This window comes from Lagenorhynchus albirostris, chromosome 4, assembly GCF_949774975.1.
Source record: "Lagenorhynchus albirostris chromosome 4, mLagAlb1.1, whole genome shotgun sequence".
NCBI lineage: Eukaryota > Metazoa > Chordata > Mammalia > Artiodactyla > Delphinidae > Lagenorhynchus > Lagenorhynchus albirostris.
This window is the reverse complement of record NC_083098.1, coordinates 81,723,901-81,744,063: the sequence shown is the minus strand read 5'-3', so window position 1 is coordinate 81,744,063 and position 20,163 is coordinate 81,723,901. Positions and strand designations below refer to the sequence as shown.

The following is a 20,163-nucleotide window of genomic DNA, read 5'->3' as shown; positions in this document are numbered from 1 at the left end:
CCCTGCATCGGCAGGCGGACACGCAACCACTGCGCCACCAGGGAAGCCCCCCCCCCATGCCATTTAATAAGGGACTTGAGCATCCATGGATTTTAGTAACCATGGGGGTCCCGGAACCAATCCCCCAGGATACCTAGGGATGACTATATGTATGTTTAGCTATTTTAAGTAACTTGGGATTTATAGCTACCCTCTGTTGATCAGCATTCAAAGCACTTCATATATATCATTCTAGTCAATCTTGCCAAACATTCTATGCAATAAAAACTACTGTTTGACTGATGAGGAAACTGAGGCTCAAGGTCACTTAGGGGTGGCATATCCAAGGTTTAAACCCAGCATTGTGTACACCCACAGCCCCCGTTCTTAACCGCTAATCTATAAACTAAGAAATCATCCATCTTTCTCGTTATATAATAAAATAATAGTCCTGTTTTCAAAGAATATTTTCTTTAATGCACTGAGTTTCTTTTCTGATTAGAAGTTCTCTGCCCTTCAAATGAATAATTGAGCTGTGAATTTTGATTTGCAAATTCATGTGTGTTAAGAAAAGTTCAATATTCTATAAGCTGAAAAGTTTCAGGGGTAGCTTGTTTTTCCTATTTTACTGATGGTTAGTAAATCTTTTTTTTCTCCTTCTAATCACCAATGTAGTTAGAAAATAAAAATTGATTGGTTCTTTCCATCCAAACAGAAGTTCTGAGAACAGCACTTGGGGAGTGAGTCATGATTTATTGCTTCTCTAGGGACAAGTGTTGCTGGAGAAAAGACCATTACCTTGCCAACGACTGGCAATATTTCTGCAAGACCAAAAAATAAAGTAGTGAATATGATAGCTGTAAAGTAGCAGCAAATGGAGACATTTTGCACATATTTACTGTGATCCAAGGGATTAAAAACTTATGCTCCAAATGCTAGAAATATGGTTAAAATTACTTCTCACCATGCTGTGATGATCACACACAGAATAGTATGTGGGGCAATATTTGGAGACAAGATGAGTAAAAGAATAATTATATTTTGATGTCATACTTTCTCTGCAAATAAGGAAATAATTAGATATTCTGATTAAAAAACTAATGCCAACAAGAAATATCCAGGCCTAGGTATAGCTGCTAGGTTATTGTTTCTACTGGGAATTGAACAAGGAGTATTTTTTTCTTTGAATACATCATTCATGGTAATTTCCAAAGTAGTTCTAGTTTGGTTAATGAAACATTTGACGCTCTATAGCTTCTGGAATTTTTAACTTTCTATTTTAAATAAATAGATGCCCATTGGTAACAAACTTGAAATATTTCTGTATTGGTAATATGGCTTATCATGTTAATGGGGGTTTTGTTCATGTTTTGAGGGGTAGCATAAATCAAGGGTTAGGTTAGGAAGGAAAGGTCTCGCTAGTCTTGCCATCTTTTGAGAAGAGCTTTGTAGAATGGGAGTTATACTTGTCTTTGGCCACTCTGTCTTTTTTTAGTTCTTTCAACGAACCTATTGTTTTCTGCCTCAGGGCCTTTTCACTTGCCACTGAAGTTTAGGAACTATCTCCAGCTACTCCTTCCCACCTCAATCAATCTCTTCTAATTTTGCTAGACCCTAGTTTAATGTCTTCTCTTCAGAGAGGCTTACTGTGACTTTTCTAAAGTAGGCTCCCTTATATCATTTCTGATTATATCCACTTTTTTTCACTTGGTCATGCTTGTTACAGTTTTCATTATTATCTTTATTTGTTTATTGAATGTTACCTAACTCTCAAGGCAGGGATCATGCCTATTACATTCACCTGCATAGATCCAGCAACTTTTGGACATTTAGTAGGTGCCCAATAAATATTGTTAAATGAATAAATGATGGTAAGAATACCTCTGAAGGAAAAGAAGGAAATTCTTGCTCAAGGGGGGGATGCTAGACTGGCAAAGCAATTATAATGTAGGGAATAATAAACTGATACTGGGAAAAGGTGGCAAGTGGAGTAGTTAGAAAGTGCTACGTTCACATTGAGCAGCTGGGAACAAATTGTAAACAAAATGAGAGTGGAGAGTGTTGAGAATAGCATTGATAATGTTTTATTGGCGATGACTAGAAATTTTGTTATTTCAAGAAAGAGGGATTCTGTATATGCTTAAAATACACTGTGTTGAACTATAGCTATTTTGTCTAAGCATTATGTTACCAATGGAAGGTATGGGACATAATTTTATATATCTTTATATTTGCTATAGTCGCCAGCTATGTCTTACTCTTGGGTGGGACTCAATAGATGATTGTGGGATACTCATTGCCTGAATGAAAAATGAATTACAAAGATTTATCCACTGAAAAGAAAAGCTTAATTTTTTATTTTAGCTTAAGACAGGTGTGTGAATTATAAATATCTAGGGCATATTATACATCAGGGCACATATCTTCTTACACTAGCCTATACTTCCTTTTACTTGTAGCCCAATGCAGTGGTCGTGGCTGTGAGTTTCTCTGTGATTCTGACAAGCTCAGCATATGACAAGATTGCTGGCACCGTCCAGGTAGCAGGTGGGAAGAGAAATAGCATGGACAGGACACTGTCTGTCAACTGCCTTGGCCCACAAATGACACGTCACTTTTGCTCACATCCCCTCAGCAAAAGCTAAGCATTTGCTTCCTCTCCCTTAAATGCAGGAGGCTGAGCAATGTAGTTATGTGTGCATCAGAGCATCTCACCTTCATACACACTGGAAGACATTTCACAAAGTTACTAACCTCTCTAGTGACGTTAGTTGTGACTTTTATTTTCAACTTTAAGCTGTTTTTTCTGAAGTAAGTATAAATTGAGTTTATAATCAGGTAAAGACTTATAAAGATAAAAAAAAAGCTTGAAACTCAGTATGAGAGCCAGCTGAGTATCCTCCCTCTGGAGTTTCAGACAGGTTGGGGCACTTACTATGGTATAAGTTCCAATATGTCCTTGTATCTTAGGAGCTTCTTCAGGTGCTTGCCAAAGTGACAGAAAATCCACTGAGCACAGCGTAAGGAGGACCCTTCTCTATGCATGGGTGATTTGGATATGATATTTATCAATGTTGATCACCTGGATTACTTTGGCTGATCTGGCTGGCTTGGAGGATTTTCCATTCTTCCCTCGCTGTTCCATGTTTCCTTTCCAAAACCTTTCCCTTTGTCAAAGAGAGGAGTGTTTTCTGCTAGCAAAAGTGGGAAAGCAACAAAAGAAAAGATATTCCTTGTTATAACCTGTTAAAAAGCTATTCTTCAGTAAAACTGCTTGTGCATGAAGATGAAGTTGTAGATTGAAAATTCATCGTATACAATATGGATGAAGTCTAACTGATGATTTAATAAGAGCTAATATTGATAGCTCTATGCAGGCATGTAATATGTTCACTGCCCTTTTTAAAGAGCATGAAAGACAGAAGGAATAAGCACTGTGAGAAGACTATGACACCTCCCCTCCTACACATTTGATTCCATATTTTATCCCTGGTCTCCATTCTGAGCTGTTAGAGGTATTTCTGCTGCTAAGATCCTTTTCAACACTCACCACTGGCTTCAAAGTCCAAGTCTTTCATTTCCTTGCCCCAGACTTATTTTCTGTTTCATTGCATGCTACTTTCTTGCACTTGTCTTGCTAAAGCCTCCACCATGGCTATTTAATATTTAAAGGCTGGGATCACTTTGCAGGTTTTAGTTTAAAGGTAACCATAGCACACACACACACACATTCATTATTAACAGCAGAGATGCACTGTAAGTTCTTGGGAATCTTCTTTCGTTTTGATGTTAGTTTCATATGAGTGCTGCTGTCACTAGAATTAAGCTCTGGTATTGCTATATGGAAAGTGGACTAATGCAGTAACCAGGGAACCAGAATTATGTGAACAGCTTATTATGTGGATGGGACCATGCTAAAAAGGGAGATGAAGCCAGAAAATGACAGGTCACGGAAAGTCCGGTTTCGGATCGCGTCATCTCACAGTGGGCGAGTTCTGAAGGAGGTATATGAAGATGGGCGACCGGCAGGCTCTCTGGATTCTGAATGTGCCAGTATCTGTGGCATAGATGGACTCAGTGAGTCTGATGGACAGCAGAATGGCCACATAGGATCGGAAGGGGACGAGCAGGAGAATGACCAGGATAACTTGCTGGTGTTAGCAAGGGCTGCCAGCGAGAAGGGGTTTGGTACAAGAAGAGTCAACATTTTAAGCAAAAATGGCACAGTCAGAGGTGTTAAATATAAAGTCAGTGCTGGACAAGCTCTATTTAACAATTTGACCAAAGTATTAGAGGTAAGTCACTGTACTTTGTCCTTCCTGATCTTTGTTTCTAATTCACCAGCTCAACACCTCTCTGTTCTCCAGTTTAAAGCAAACCTCTCTTATTCATGATTCCTACATACTTCATGAGTCACTTCTACATCTAGGATATTGTCTCAACAGCCACTGATTAAAAATAAGGTCATATGCTTAGCAAACTAGATTGACCTCTCAAAGCCAAATTCCTAACATTTAAGTAGTCGTCTTCTAGGGTGTAATGACTAAAACAATATATCTGTTTCTTAGCTAAGGAAGGAAAGAAGACAAACTGTAGTCTTCAAAGCATTTGAGCAAAGCTTAGGAGTTAATTTCTGGTTGATCATCCTTAAGACACCAGTTTAGCATTTATCATCACTTGTATAGATATTTAAACCAGAAAAGGCTGAGTACTGCATTCAGTGGAGTTGGATTCAGCTGGAATGTTATGTAGATATAAAGACTTCCTCCCATTCGTGGGGAGGTTGCAGATTTCATCTGAGGTGCATTTCTCCATTAATTTGCTTAAGAACTCTAGAGCAGCACTTGAAGAAGTTATTCTATAAATGTACAGATTGAGATCCAGATTTTATAGTAAAAAATTAGCCCTTAAGATATGATAGATTCTGCGCAGTAATGTAGGAATGTATTATTCAGGTCCTGGGCCTTTGACAGTGATCTTATGTTAAGTTTTTGAAATTGCCTGGAAGCATTGGTGAAATGATTTTCTGTTAAAAACAGGCATCATTATTTCAGGAATGGAATTCATAATCACTACCATTAAGATAGCAAGCCAGTATTTTTCATTGTAATACAATTTTATATTATTCTCAATATTTAAATAAAATGATCTCTTGTGATGAATTATTCAATGCCTTGACATTATATAACAACACGGGAGTGGTGGGGATTTTAACCAAAGACACTTATTTTTCACTTAAAGGAAGTATTTGGAAAAGTCACATCATGAGGATTTAGAAAAGAAATCAAAGGATAAAAGCAGTTAAAAGCAAAGGTTTTTTTCATTTATAGAATTTACCCATGAAGGATTTCACAGATTAGGGGAGGGGGTTGAGAACCAAAAATCAGAAACTGATGACTATGTTTTACTAGGTTGGAAGCAATCCTGTGTGGATTTCTAGTCATTAGGTTGAGTTCATCTTAGTGGCCTCTGTGTTTCACCCAATGCAGAAATTGTTATTGCTAAAGTGTAGACCAAGACTCTGTAACAATTGTTTAAAAATGTTTGCATTCTTGTGATTAATTTAGCTTGTCATGATTTCAATTGCTGTATGATTTGGAGGATTATTTACAAAACTGCTGTACCAATTTTAGTACTTAGATTTGAATTTGTTGTTCAAATCTCTCAAGAAACCTATCACTTATGAGTAAATATCTTAAATCTTCAAAACCTATGAGAGAGGAGCTTTTCCTCCCTATGGCTTTATCCTGGTACTGCTATAAATTCACAAGGAGGAAATAGAAGAACTTCCAAAGTCCAATTTAGTACTAGATTAGGTTACAATATTTACTTATATTTTTATGCATAATTCCATCCCACCCTTTTTTGGCGAAAAAAATCTGTCATTTTCTAGTAATTTAACCTCATTCCATTTACCCCATGCTTTAAGAAAACAGTAACGGTTCCTAGCAGAGGTCCCTCAAAGTCTGATATTTAATCAGTTTCTTTTGGTCATTCTTTTTTTTAAATAATTATACAGTAATCAGCACATTGTAGGTATTCACAGATTTGGGCCATCATCGTTAGTGTTCATCATCATTATCATTGCCATTATTGTCATGGGAATATTCTCCCATCTCTCCAGGATAAAATGTTAAAGGAGCTCCTACCTTGAATCAGGCTGCCAGCTGCACTATTCTAAGGGGCTCCATTCACATCACTGTGTGAGCAGCACCGCTTGGAGTTGTGCAGTGAAGTCTACACAGCGTTATGTTGAGAGCTGACTTGGATACTTGCTGCTTGCTAAGAGATGTGTATGTCATAACGGATGACAAATATCTTAGGCATACGTCTTAGGATGACTGAGTAGATCACACCAACAGGCATCCCACAGTACAGTAGCAGAGAATCCCCAGGGGGGTAAAAGCAGAAGTTACCATTCAATTACTCCCCTAAGTGTGATATAGGGGCCAGATGTGACTCTTCCCTGGATCTCTGTATATTTTCCGAATTCCTTGGAAAGTAAGCAGCAAACTTAACTAGATGTAACTGTAATGTAGCAATTTCTCTCAGTGAGGAAAAGTGAGGAGTCAGGAGTCATATCTTGGATATTTGATTAAGGTTCCTATGCACAGCCCATCTTATTGAAGAAAGGAACTGTGATTGAAGAAACAGTCAAGTTTTTCTTCCCTTTTAGGTTATACAATCTTAAAGCACTCAATCTGAAACTTGAGAGGGAGCCCTAAATACAAATAATATCTTTCAAAGACCCTGTAAATCACTTTGCTTCCTCTCTATTAGTTTTCCATTATGTTATTGCTGTCTCATAAAACATTGGCCTGTGCTTTGCAAAAATTTCAACTGTGCAGAGAATAGTCATTGAAATTATTTGCTCCAAACGTTTACACTTCTTAGCAGCACTTATTTAGAAAGTTGTCTGTCAAAGGGACATCAGAACAAATTTTCATTTCGTTTGTCAATTAATTTACCCTATAGAATTCTGGGTAATTGAGAATGTGCAGTATTAATCAAGGTTTTGAAGGGTACTGATGGGCCAGGAGAGAAAAGGTCACCTGGATGATCAGGTGGCCCTTATAGACTGTGGTTCGTTGGTGAATCACTCAAGAGCCTGGAGCTGGTCTAAGTTATGGCTTTTCAGATGCCTGACTTTTTCATTTTTCTCAGAGATGACAAGAATGTAATGCTTAAGAGAGGCCAGTTTGGAAATCTGAAAACCTAGAATCTAGTCATGGCCTGGAAATGGGCATGTATTAGAAACTGTTTAGGTTGTTCTTACATACAGTAAAGAGAATTATTGACCTAGATGTAAAAGGAAATTTTAATAAAAAATATTCCTTAGTGTTCAATGTTTAATGAGGAAAATGAAGAAGATATGTATTGATCTATGATTTTTTTTTCTGTTCAGGGTAGATCACCAGGAGGGTATTTCCTGAGCCAAAGATAAATACAGGTATACTGATAGGCATGTTTCCTATTGGTATCCTAATTTATCCATCACTAGTTTGTTTAGAAACAGGCCCAGAAATCTTACCATTATTCTCTGATATAGGTGTTCTTTTTTAGTTCTCTTTAAGAAATTGTGCTGTAATGATGTTTCTATCTGATAATAATTTTACCCATTATTTGAAAATTTTAGAGATTTTTTTATTTTAAAAAATTATTCCTTTTTATCTCATGCAAGACAAGTTGCAAAACGACTGCATAGCTCGTAGCTCTCCACCCAGTTCACATGATTGAATTTGAGATACACCTTGCTCTTAGCAGCAACATTATTTCCAAAGTCTCTTAGGGTGGGTCAATGATACAGACAATTAAGGTCATTAATTTTTTCTAATTTATTTTTACGAGATTCCATTTCAGATGGTAATCTTTTCTTGACCTTATCCTCAAACTTTGTAAGCATACTCTGTTAGAATCACGTACTATAATTTCCATAATTTTAGTTCCCTCTCTTTCTGCAAATTTAACATTACTGTATTAGAGAAAAATAGATGCAAAGAAGGAAGGTAATTACAGCACATACCATAATTTGCTGGCTCCTTTCTAAGAACTCGAACTAGACATTAACCTCCATCTGTGTATGTACATGCATACCTCTGGCCATGTGCTCATATTTATGAACATTCTAACATTTCAAGACAAATAAAATAAAAATAATAATGCACTTGCAGAACAATTTACATCATGCAAATGGTTTTACAGACATTATTTTACTTAATTGTACCCCAAATTTTGTGAAATAAACAGGATATTATGATGATGATGATGTCTGTTTTAAAATAACTGAATATCAGGGAAATTAATTGTTTGGCCCAAAGCTAGAATTCTGCCTTTTGCTGTTTTGGCTTTGTTCGTTTTAAAAGTATAATGCTCTATGCTCTATAAAATCCCCAACTTTCCCTTTTGAAATGTTATAATAATAACAAACATGAAGATTTACAAGACTAAATATATCACGGTATGATATCATCTGGTCTTTTGAAACTTCAACATTTGGTTAGCAGCTTTTAAAATTTATCATTTATTGAATGTTCAATCTTCACCTAGGGGAGGTTTTTCTGCAGTTAAATAGCTTCTTTCCAGTTTTAAATTATACTTTTAAAATTTATCAAAACATCATTTCTATAACATCATTTGATTGAATTGTCATGAGATTGGAGGAGTTGAGACTGCAGGGGGATGGCTAGGTTCACTCAAGGAGGACAGCTGCTCAGCTTTGCTCACTGACCTTAGCATGCAGCCATTAATCTGTATTAACAGAAGTTTCAGCTCATACTTCTTATCCATCTCTGGTTCACTGAATCTAGCTTTGGTAATAAGATAATATTCCAGAAAAAAGGAGGCGATACTCTTGACTCTTTAGTCCCAGTGGTTTATGTGGACCACTCTGGAAAAACAACAGCAGGAATGATAGTAAACACTGCTTAAGTACTTCCTGAATGCCAGGCACTGTTCTCATTATTTATGTGCATTGACATATTTATTCCTCATAGCAACTCTATAAGGTAGTATCATTATTAATCAATTAATTACAATTTGAGCTCTCTTCTGTATATGAAACATTAAGTTGTAGGATTTAAAATCACATTTATCCAGGGAAATTCTTATGCAATAGTCTATCAAAGCAAGCATCTACTAATGGAATATTGCCTTCTTAGCTTAGTAGGCAAGAAATTCTAGGATTTTTTGATACAGTTTCAAACAATGCAGAAAGCTACATTAAGAAATTAGGTGACGTCATCCAAGAAGCAGAAAAAAGCACCAAAAAATAAGTTGGTACTACCGCTATATTATTTGTGTACAATTAAAGAATTGTTGTAAACTACAGAGTACTGTGACCACCTTCCACATACCATCACTTTGCTACTCTTTATCACAGCATTTGACATTGATACTAATTAGGACCTCAATAAATATTCTTACTTTGAGTTAATGAATTCAGTGACATTCTCTTAGTGGTTATTTCCTTCTTTTCCACCTCTTTATCTTTGGAGATTTCCTGTATTGAATAGGAATAGAGTTTGCATGGTGAAGTATTGGTAGCTTGTTCCAATCAATTATTTCTGATGTGAGTTATCTTTAATATTCATTCAATCATTTATTTAATAACCATTTACTGCATATCTATTATGGAGCAGGCACTATGCTAGATAAGGTGAGGAATAAAACCCAATTCCAGCCTTCATGGAATATTCAGTAGTGTATAATGAATGGTTGTGTAAAGTGATTCCTGGAAGAATTCAGATACCACACTTGACTTTGTTTCCCATCTCTAGAGAATTCCCCTCCTCTGTTTTCTTGTTGGCCTATCATAGCCTCTGCCACCCATTTTTCACTTCTCCAATGCTTATATTTTTCTCGGTTTTAGTCTTTCTCTTGTTAGACCATCATTATATTAGATTCCTTTCTTCAGCCTCTTCTTGCTTTCTTTCTAATGTTGTTCTGATCTGGGCCCAAGATTACCTACAAGTCCCCTAAAGTCAGGAATGGTGACTCTGACCATTAGCACTCACTTATCCAAGTCTTGTGAATCTTATTAAAATTTTCTCTCCTTAGTGCAAGAAATATCTAAATTGGAATATATCTCATTTTCGTCAACTTATCAGAATTCTTGTATCATCATGACATTTAAATTTGTGGAAGCTTTGTTTTAATTGCTTGAAGATAAATTCCATGAATCTATCTTAATTCTGAGTTTAGAACAACATGCTGAGCAAACCCACAGATTCCACAAGCTGACTTGAAACAACTTAATGAAATCTACTGGCAGACCATGATTACCACATAATTAGGGAATTAACACCCAAAGTTTCCAAACTTCGTAAAAACAGTATAAGAGTAGGACTAGACAAATATCCTCTGGCTGGCCTATTCATGCTTGTAGATTTCTGATCATTCTCCTAAATCCAGTATTCTGAATATTGTATAAAGCAATATAAACATTTAATAGTCTATAAATGGACACACTATAAAAAATATATCAATCCCTCAATCATTATTGCCTGGAAGGAATTTTCAAAATGATACACAGAATAAAATACCATCCAAAAATTTTTGGTTAAGGAAATTTTATTTATGTGTACAAAACTATTCAACTAAGAATTTGGATCTCTTTGCTTAATTTTATTTTTCTAATAATTCATTATCTCACCTAACTGCTGACAAATTTTTTTAAACATCTTTATGGGAGTATAGTTGCTTTAAAATGTTGTGTTAGTTGCTGCTGTATAACAAAGTGAATCAGGTATATGTATACATATATATCCCCATATCTCCTCCCTCTTGCGTCTCCCTCCCACCCTCTCTATCTCACCCCTCTAGGTGGTCACAAAGCACAGAGCTGATCTCCCCGTGCTATGCAGTTGCTTCCCACTAGCTATCTGTTTTACATTTGGTAGTGTATATATGTCCATGCCACTCTCTCACTTCATCCCAGCTTACACTTCCCCCTCCCCATGTCCTCAAGTCCATTCTGTACGTCTGCATCATTATTCCTGTCCTGACCCTAGGTTCTTCAGAACCTTTTTTTTTTTTTTTTTTAGATTCCACATCTATGGGTTAGTATATGGTCTTTGTTTTTCTCTTTCTGACTTACTTCACTCTGTATGACAGTCTCTAGGTCCATTCACCTCACTACAAATAACTCAATTTCGTTTCTTTTTATGGCTGAGTAATATTCCATTGTATATATGTGCCACTTCTTCTTTATCCATTCATCTGTTGATGGACACTTAGGTTGCTTCCATGTCCTGACTATTATAAATAGTGTTTCAATGAACATTGTGGTAGATGACTCTTTTTGAATTATGGTTTTCTCAGGGTATATGCCCAGTAGTGGGATTGCTGGGTCATATGGTAGTTCTATTTTTAGTTTTTTTTTTTTTTTAACATCTTTATTGGGGTATAATTGCTTTACAATGGTGTGTTAGTTTCTGCTTTATAACAAAGTGAATCAGTTATACATATACATATGTTCCCATATGTCTTCCCTCTTGCGTCTCCCTCCCTCCCACCCTCCCTATCCCACCCCTCCAGGCTGTCACAAAGCACCGAGCCAATATCCCTGTGCCATGCGGCTTCTTCCCACTAGCTATCTACCTTACTACGTTTGTTAGTGTGTATATGTCCATGACTCTCTCTCGCCCTGTCACAGCTCACCCTTCCCCCTCCCCATAACCTCAAGTCCGTTCTCTAGTAGATCTGCGTCTTTATTCCTGCCTTACCCCTAGGTTCTTCATGACATTTTTTTTTCTTAAATTCCATATATATGTGTTAGCATACGGTATTTGTCTTTTTCTTTCTGACTTACTTCACTCTGTATGACAGACTCTAGGTTATTTTTAGTTTTTGAAGGAACCTCCATATTGTTCTTCATAGTGGCTGTATCAATTTACATTCCTACCAACAGTGCAAGAGGGTTCCTTTCCTCCACATCCACTCCAGCATTTATTGTTTGTAGACTTTTTGATGATGGCCATTCTGACCAGTGTGAGGTGGCACGTCATTGTAGTTTTGATTTACATTTCTCTAATGATTAGTGATGTTGAGCATCCTTTTGTGTGTTTGTTGGCAACCCGTATATTTTCTTTGGAGAAATGTCTATTTAGGTCTTCTGCCCATTTTTTTTTTTTCTGCCCATTTTTGGATTGGGTTGTCTGTTTTTTTGATATTGAGCTGCATGAGCTGCTTGTATATTTTAGAGATTAATCCTTTATCAGTTGCTTCGTTTGCAAATATATTCTCCCATTCTGAGGCTTGTCTTTTCATCTTGTTTATGTTTTCCTTTGCTGTGCAAAAGCTTTTAAGTTTCATTGGGTCCCATTTGTTTATGTTTGTTTTTATTTCCATTTCTCTAGGAGGTGGGTCAAAAGGGATCTTGCTGTGATTTATGTCATAGAGTGTTCTGCCTGTTTTCCTCTAAGAGTTTTATAGTGTCTGGCCTTACATTTAGGTCTTTAATCCATTTTGAGTTTATTTTTGTGTATGGTGTTAGAGAGTGTTCTAATTTCATTCTTTTCCATGTAGCTGTCCAGTTTTCCCAGCACCACTTACTGAAGACGCTATCTTTTCTCCGTTGTATACTTTTGCCTCCTTTATCAAAGATAAGGTGACCATATGTGTGTGGGTTTATCTCTGCACTTTCTATCCTGTTCCATTGGTCTGTATTTCTGTTTTTGTGCCAGTACCATACTGTCTTGATTACTGTAGCTTTGTAGTACAGTCTGAAGACTGGGAGCCTGATTCCTCCAGCTGCGTTTTTCTTTCTGAAGATTGCTTTGGCTATTCAGGGTCTTTTGTGTTTCCATACAAATTGTGAAATTTTTTGTTCTAGTTCTGTGAAAAATGCCATTGGTAGTTTGATAGAGATTGCATTGAATCTGTAGGTTGCTTTGGGTAGTATAGTCATTTTCACAATATTGATTCTTCCAATCGAAGAACATGGTATATCTGTCCTGCTGTTTGTGTCATCTTTAATTTCTTTCAATAGTGTGTTATCGTATTCTGCCTACAGGTCTTTTGTCTCCTTAGGTAGGTTTATTCCTAGGTATTTTATTCTTTTTCTTGCAGTAGTAAATGGGAGTGTTTCCTTAACTTCTCTATCAGATTTTTCATCATTAGTGTATAGGAATGCAAGAGTTTTCTGTGCATTGATTTTGTATCCTGCTACTTTGCCGAATTCATTGATTAGCTCTAGGAGTTTTCTGATAGTGTCTTTAGGATTCTCTATGTATAGTGTAATGTCATCTGCAAGCAATGACAGCTTTACTTCTTCTTTTCCAATTTGTATTCCTTTTATTTATTTTTCATCTCTGATTGCTGTGGCTAACACTTCCAAAACTATGATGAATAACAGTGGTGAGATTGGGCAACCTTGTCTTGTTCCTGATCTTAGTGGAAATGGTTTCATTTTTTCACCATTGAGAATGATGTTGGCTGTGGGTTTGTCATATATGGCCTTTATTATGTTGAGGTAAGTTCCCTCTTTGCCTACTTTCTGGAGGGCTTTTATCATAAATGGTGTTGAATTTTGTTGAAAGCTTTTTCTGCATCTATTGAGGTGATCATATAGTTTTTCTCCTTCAGTTTGTTAATATGGTGTATCACATTGATTGATTTGCATGTATTGAAGAATCCTTGCATTCCTGGGATAAACCCCACTTGATCATGGTGTATGATCCCGTTAATGTGCTGTTGGATTCTATTTGCTAGTATTTTGTTGAGAATTTTTGCATCTATGTTCATCAGTGATATTGGGCTGTAGGGTTCTTTCTTTGTGACATGTCTGGTTTTGGTATCAGGGTGATGGTGGCCTCGTAGGATGAGTTTGGGAGTGTTCCTCCCTCTGCTATATTTTGGAAGAGTTTGAGAAGGATAGGTGTTAGCTCTTCTCTAAATGTTTGATAGAATTTGCCTGTGAAGCCATCTGGTCCTGGGCTTTTGTTTGTTGGAAGATTTTTAATCACAGTTTCAATTTCAGTGCTTGTGATTGATCTGTTCATATTTTCTATTCCTTCCTGGTTCAGTCATGGAAGGATGTGCTTTTCTAAGAATTTGTCCATTTCTTCCAGGTTGTCCATTTTTTTGACATATAGTTGCTTGTAGTAATCTCTCATGATCCTTTGTATTTCTGCAGTGTCAGTTGTTACTTCTCCTTTTTCATTTCTAATTCTATTGATTTGAGTCTTCTTACTTTTTTTCTTGATGCGTGTGGCCAGTGGTTTATCAATTTTGTTTATCTTCTCAAAGAACCATGTTTTAGTTTCATTGATCTTTGCTATCGTTTCCTTCCTTTGTTTTTCATTTATTTCTGATCTGATCTTTATGATTTCTTTCCTTTTCCTAACTTTGAGGTTTTCTTATTCTTCTTTCTCTGATTGCTTTAAGTGTAAGATTAGGTTGTTTATTTGAGATGTTTCTTGTTTCTTGAAGTAAGATTGTATTGCTATGAACTTACCTCTTAGAATTGCTTTTGCTGCATCCCATAGGTTTTGGGTCCTTGTGTTTTCATTGCCATTTGTTTCTAGGTATTTTTTGATTTCCTCTTTGATTTCTTCAGTGATCTCTTGGTTATTTAATAGCAAAATGTTTAGCTTCAATGTGTTTGTATTTTTTACAGATTTTTTTTCCTGTAATTGATATCTAGTCTCATAGCGTTGTGGTCAGAAAAGATACTTGATATGGTTTCAATTTTCTTAAATCTACCAAGGCTTGATTTGTGACCCAAGATATGATCTATCCTGGAGAATGTTCCATGAGCACTTGAGAAGAATGTGCATTCTGTTGTTTTCGGGTGGAGTGTCCAATAATATCAATTAAGTCCATCTCGTTTAACGCATCATTTAAAGCTTGTGTTTCCTTATTTATTTTCATTTGGGATGTCTGTCCATTGGTGAGAGTGGGGTGTTAAAGTCCTCTACTATGATTGTGTTACTGTCAATTTCCTCTTTTATGGCTGTTAGCATTTGCCTGTGTATTGAGGTGCTCCTATGTTAGGTGCATAAATATTTACAATTGTTATATCTTCTTGTTGGATTAATCCCTTAATCATTATATACTGTCCTTCTTTGTCTCATGTAATAGTCTTTATTTTAAAGTCTATTTTGTCTGATATGAGAATTGCTACTCCAGCTTTCTTTTGATTTCCATTTGCATGGAATATCTTTTTCCATCCCCTCACTTTCACTCTGTATGTGTCCCTAGGTCTGAATTGAGTCATGTGTCCTGAAGAGGTCATGCATCCTAATTCCTACAATCTGAGGGCAGTAACTATGATCTCTGGGAAGGAGATAGCTTGTAGTCATGGCACAACATTGCGTGTTGAATCAATTGAATTAATACTCAGCAGTACTGGGCTTCTAGAGTCCTGAAGCTTCAAGCACAATTCAGATGCAGCAGTAGGAGCCTGCAGGCTGGAGTTTGCCTCTCTGAGTGCCTGGTGCTTTTACCTGTAGGTTTAGTGCATACAGTTATGCATATTTTTCAGTTAAAAAAGTATTAGGAAACCTGAGAGTTCCCTGGTGGTCCAGTGATTAAGACTGTGCCTTCTAATGCAGGGCGTGCGGGTTTGATCCCTCCATTAATGGGCAAGAGCACTATTCTCTGGAGGGAGATGGCCTGGTTCCTGATGCAAAGTCTGAATATCCTAGGCAGATATTCTAGGGAAATTTACTTAACTTTTGTAAACCCTAGTTTCCTCATCAGTTAAGTGGGGGTAATGATAGTGACTAGTTTTTGTGAAATAAATGAACTATTGTCTATAAAGCATCTTATACAATGCCTGGCACATTGTAAGAGTTCAATAAAACTGTTATTATCTTTATTATCCATCCAACAAACTGTGAGTCAATCGTTGTTAAGTACTCTGCTTGGCAATGAGGGCACAGATATGAATAAAGCATGATTTCTATCCTCAGAGGAACTAAATTCCTTCTCATGAGGAAGACAAACTCAGTTACTGTAAAGTATGGTGAGTACTCAGGAGCTTACAAAGGGATAGAGGCAGGGCATCTGACCCAATTCTGTAAGTCTCATAGCGATCCTGTTCCCCTCACATAATATCTTTTAAAAGACGCATAGGACTTCCTGGGCCACTCCTGAAAAGACGTCGTGGTACTGCAGGCTTTATTGGCTGCACTCACTTCCCTTCAGAGAATCTCAACTGCTGCCTCTAAATTTGGCTTAGCCTCTGCTACATAAACCTGTTTTCCTGAGGCCAGTGCCTCTGTTGCAGCTCCTGTCCTGGCTCTGGCGCCTACCTGGGCCTTTTGTCTTTGACTCTCTAGTTTTAACCTCCCGTGGCTGCTAGGCCACATGGTTACCAGCCTGGCTGCATACCTGTGAGCTCAGCCAGCCGCCCACGTGCTTTGTGTCTGAGCATTCCTCTACAACACCTGTCATCCTGAAAGCTTGGCCTGCTCCTTCCGGGTAGAGGTGGACTCCATCTCTTCCTTAGTAGTAGCCTGGATTGACTTGTCATGCCTTTCAACACTAATCCAGGGAATTATTTGTATTTTTATGGGATGCACTCAGCTATAAACCAGAGAGTAGACTACTAGACATGGCTTAAAATACGGACGTTTATTATTATCAGTTCAGAAGAAGTTTAGAAAAGGCTGTTTGTTGCTGAGGTTGTTGGTTGGTTGGTAAGGTGATAAACAACCCAGTTCCTGTTGTTCTGCTCTATCATCCTTGGCTTATTTGTGAAGTTCCCTCATGGATCCAAGATGGCTGCCAGGCCAGAGCCAAAAACGGAAAGGGAGGGGTGGCAAACGAGAACGTTCTTTGTAGGTTTGCCTCTCCCATCAGAAAAGAAAAGAGAATTCCAGAAACTTCTCAGAAGCATTCTCTGATATTTAATGGCCAGAATAGGGTCTTATGGCCACTGTTTGCTTAATAGAAGGCTGGGAATGTGAGGTCATGGCATTGCCTCTGTGGCAGAGGAGAGCTTGGAGCCTGGGGTTGGAAACAGCTGCTGGGTAAGCAAGCCACTGTGCCTGCCACACCATTATCCAAGAGCTCTGATGTGACTTAATTTTTATTTTATGCAATTTGACTCACATTGAACCATACAAAAGCATTTCAATAGTGATCTTATAGTATAATCTGTGTACATTTTTTTTTTTTTGGCCTGTCTTTGTTTTTTCCTGTCTTTCCAGGTTTACTTCTTTCTAATTTTTTTTTTTCAGTATTCATTCCTTTGGATTTCTGGATGCCATCCTTGTTTTCTCAGGCCTAGAGCTTTTTACCGGATGGCTTTCATTATTCTAACACTAGAACTTCAGAAACCTCAAAAGACATGAGGGATGGTAAACAATTTATTATTAACTAATAGCAGTAAACGTGTAATTATATTAGTTATCTATATCTAGAGTAGGGTCTAATTGTGTAATTTTAAAAAGGTGCGTGCCACACTTGACCTAGGCTGAGCCATCTAAAACAGAAAAGAACTTCCCCCAAACAGTGCATATTGCTTTATTTTTTTCCCTCCTGCTTGCCTACATTAAATCAAAAACAAAATAAAATACAAAACACAGTGACTACGGAGTCACAGGGCTCCTTCCCACAGCTTCTTCCTCCACACCTGCCTCGGAAGCTGTCCCCTCCGGGCTCTGCAGGTAGTGAGGTGGAACTCATTTTCGATTTGAGAAGAGCGATGATAAAGCAGCTCTCTGCGTGCAGAGCAGGGCAGACCCTCTCTCAGCAAGCCTCTTAGCAATGCTGTTCCAGCTTTCCTGATTCTGCTAGTCATAAACAAGGTTTAAAAAATTATTTAAAGGAATAGTATTAGGAATAAGAGCAATGCTTTTTGAATGCCTACACTGACAGAAATTAACTTAGGTACCTTGCTTATAAATACTGTTCCTTCGATCCTCACAGCAAATTTGCAAGGCGGATATTAATTTATTTTATATGATATAAACTGACAACATCCCAGTTCGATGAAAGAACAATGAAAAAACATTTGTCCCCCAATATTTTGACCTTCATTTTGATCTGCCATCTGAAATTTTTTCCATTATTTTTCTTTCTCCAGAGAGCTCCTTTGTCTTTTTTTTAAACATTCTGTCTCTTCATTTATTTAGATCTCTTAAAATTTCTCTCATCAGCAAACTGTAGTTTTCAAAATATAAGTCCTGTATATGTTTTGTTAGATTTATAAGTATTTCATGTCCTTTGGAGTCATTATAAGGGGTATTGTTTTTTTTTATTGAAGTATAGTTAATTTACAATGTTGTGTTAATTTCTGCCATACAGTAAAGTGATTCAGTTATACATATGTATAGATTCTTGTTTTTCGTATTCTTTTCCATTATGGTTTATCAAAGGATACTGAGTGTAGTTCTCTGTGCTATACAGTAGGACCTTGTGGTTCATCCATTCTATATAGAATAGCTTACATACGCTCACCCCAGGCTCCCACTCCATCCCTCCCACAACCCTCTCCCCCTTGGCAACCACAAGTCTGTTCTCTATGTCCATGAGTCTGTTTCTGTTCCATAGATAGGTTCATTTGTGTCATATTTTAGATTCCACATAAAAGTGATATCATATGGTATTGATATTTGTCCTTCTCTTTCTGACTTACTTCATTTAATGTGTTAATCTCTAGGTCTATCCATGTTGCTGCAAATGACATTATTTCATTCTTTTTTATGGTTGAGTAGTATTCCATTGTATATATGTACCACATTCTCTAACAGATACAGACGTAGAGAATAAACATATGGATACCAAGGGGGAAAGGGAGGGGTGGGATGAATTGGGAGATTGGGATTGATATGTATACACTATTGATACTGTGTATAAAATGGATAACTAATGAGAACCTACTGTATAGCACAGGGAACTCTACTCAGTGCTCTGTGGTGACCTAAATGGGAAGGAAATCCAAAAAAGAGGGGGTATATGTGTACATATAGCTGATTCATTTTGCTGTACAGCAGAAACTAACACAACATTGTAAAGCAACTATACTCCAATAAAATTTTTTTTAAAAAAGAAACATACACCCCTATGTTCATAGTACCACTATTCACATCAGCCAAGACGTGGAAACAAATGTCCATTAACAAATGAATGGATAAAGAGCTCTTTTGTCTTAAGTCAAGTTCCCTAGAAGGAGAACCTGAGATTGGATTCTTGTGACAAGTGATTTATTGAGGGAGTACTCTCAGCAGAAAAGGGATGGAGGAAACAGGTTAGGATGGCAAGAAAGCTAAGCAAAGAAGTGACCTTGGCTAGAGACCAGCTTCAGCCTGGATACTCGGAGTACAAATTGTACCATGGATTTGTTCCCATCTTGCAGGAAGGGGCTGGCATTTGTCATGCCTGTGTTAGTCTGTCTTTGACCATTGGCAGTCTATGTGTGTGTGTTTATGTCTGTGTGTAACAAGGTATCATCCATTCTGCTGAGACATTTATCCAGAGAAGGGGGAAGCTGTGAGTTTTTAGCAGCCAATATTCACAATGGCTGGGGGGTGGGTGAACCAACATTGTGGAGGGAGTGTGGAGCATACACAACAGTCTACCTCTTGCACTGTTCAGGTTTACTTGCTTCTCCCATAGAGTTTATTTCATCCAGGCACAGCCATGCTCCAGTTAGTGGGAGAGTTAGTGGGATAAATTATAGCCCGCACACTGCAGTTGGTCTCAAAGTGATTTTTGTTTTATCTGTCTCTTACTTTCCATTGTAGACCTCCTCCTCCAAGCTAACCCTTCTGCCTGTCGAGGTGTCTTGCATGGCTGGGTGACCCGTATTCTCAGTCCCTGTGGATTCTGAGCCTCTGGTCACTATGCGCTTATCAGGCAGTGATTGCTGTACTTGCCCATTTACATTTAAAATCAAGTAAGTACCAAGAGCGGCCTCTGAATACCAGACATATTTTTATCTGCCCCTAATATATAGTGGAAGTTTACCTCCTTGAGACAATCCGTGTTAGTTACCCCTGCCAGTGTGGTAGCTCCTTTTTATGCCACTTGGATCACTGTCATGACGAACCCAAGGGGACCACATGTCAACTATAGCTTTAATTTTTAGTGGGCCTCTTCCTGTGTTGCTTAGTGGAAGTATTCCCTTCTGGGAACATAAGAATTAGATTAATGATGTCTCAAATTGCAGGAATGGAAAACCCAATTCCCCAGGTGGGTCACTGGGAGTGCTGGTGAATGGGATCATTCTTGCAT

At 37.5% G+C, this 20,163-nt stretch overlaps 1 protein-coding gene across 5 annotated transcripts in view; it reads left to right on the top strand.

The window, feature by feature from the left end:
* GRXCR1 (glutaredoxin and cysteine rich domain containing 1) overlaps positions 1 to 20,163 on the top strand; it is a 305,037-nt gene that overhangs the window by 193,360 nt on the left and 91,514 nt on the right. Inside the window, exon 1 of one of the 5 annotated variants that reach the window (XM_060148267.1) lies at positions 3,882 to 4,274. The exons of the other annotated variants lie outside the window; for them this stretch is intronic. Coding sequence (XP_060004250.1) covers positions 3,891 to 4,274 — 384 coding nt within the window. The 5' untranslated portion in view covers positions 3,882 to 3,890. Of the gene's footprint in view, positions 1 to 3,881; positions 4,275 to 20,163 lie in introns of those variants that run through there. 5 annotated transcript variants of the gene reach the window in all.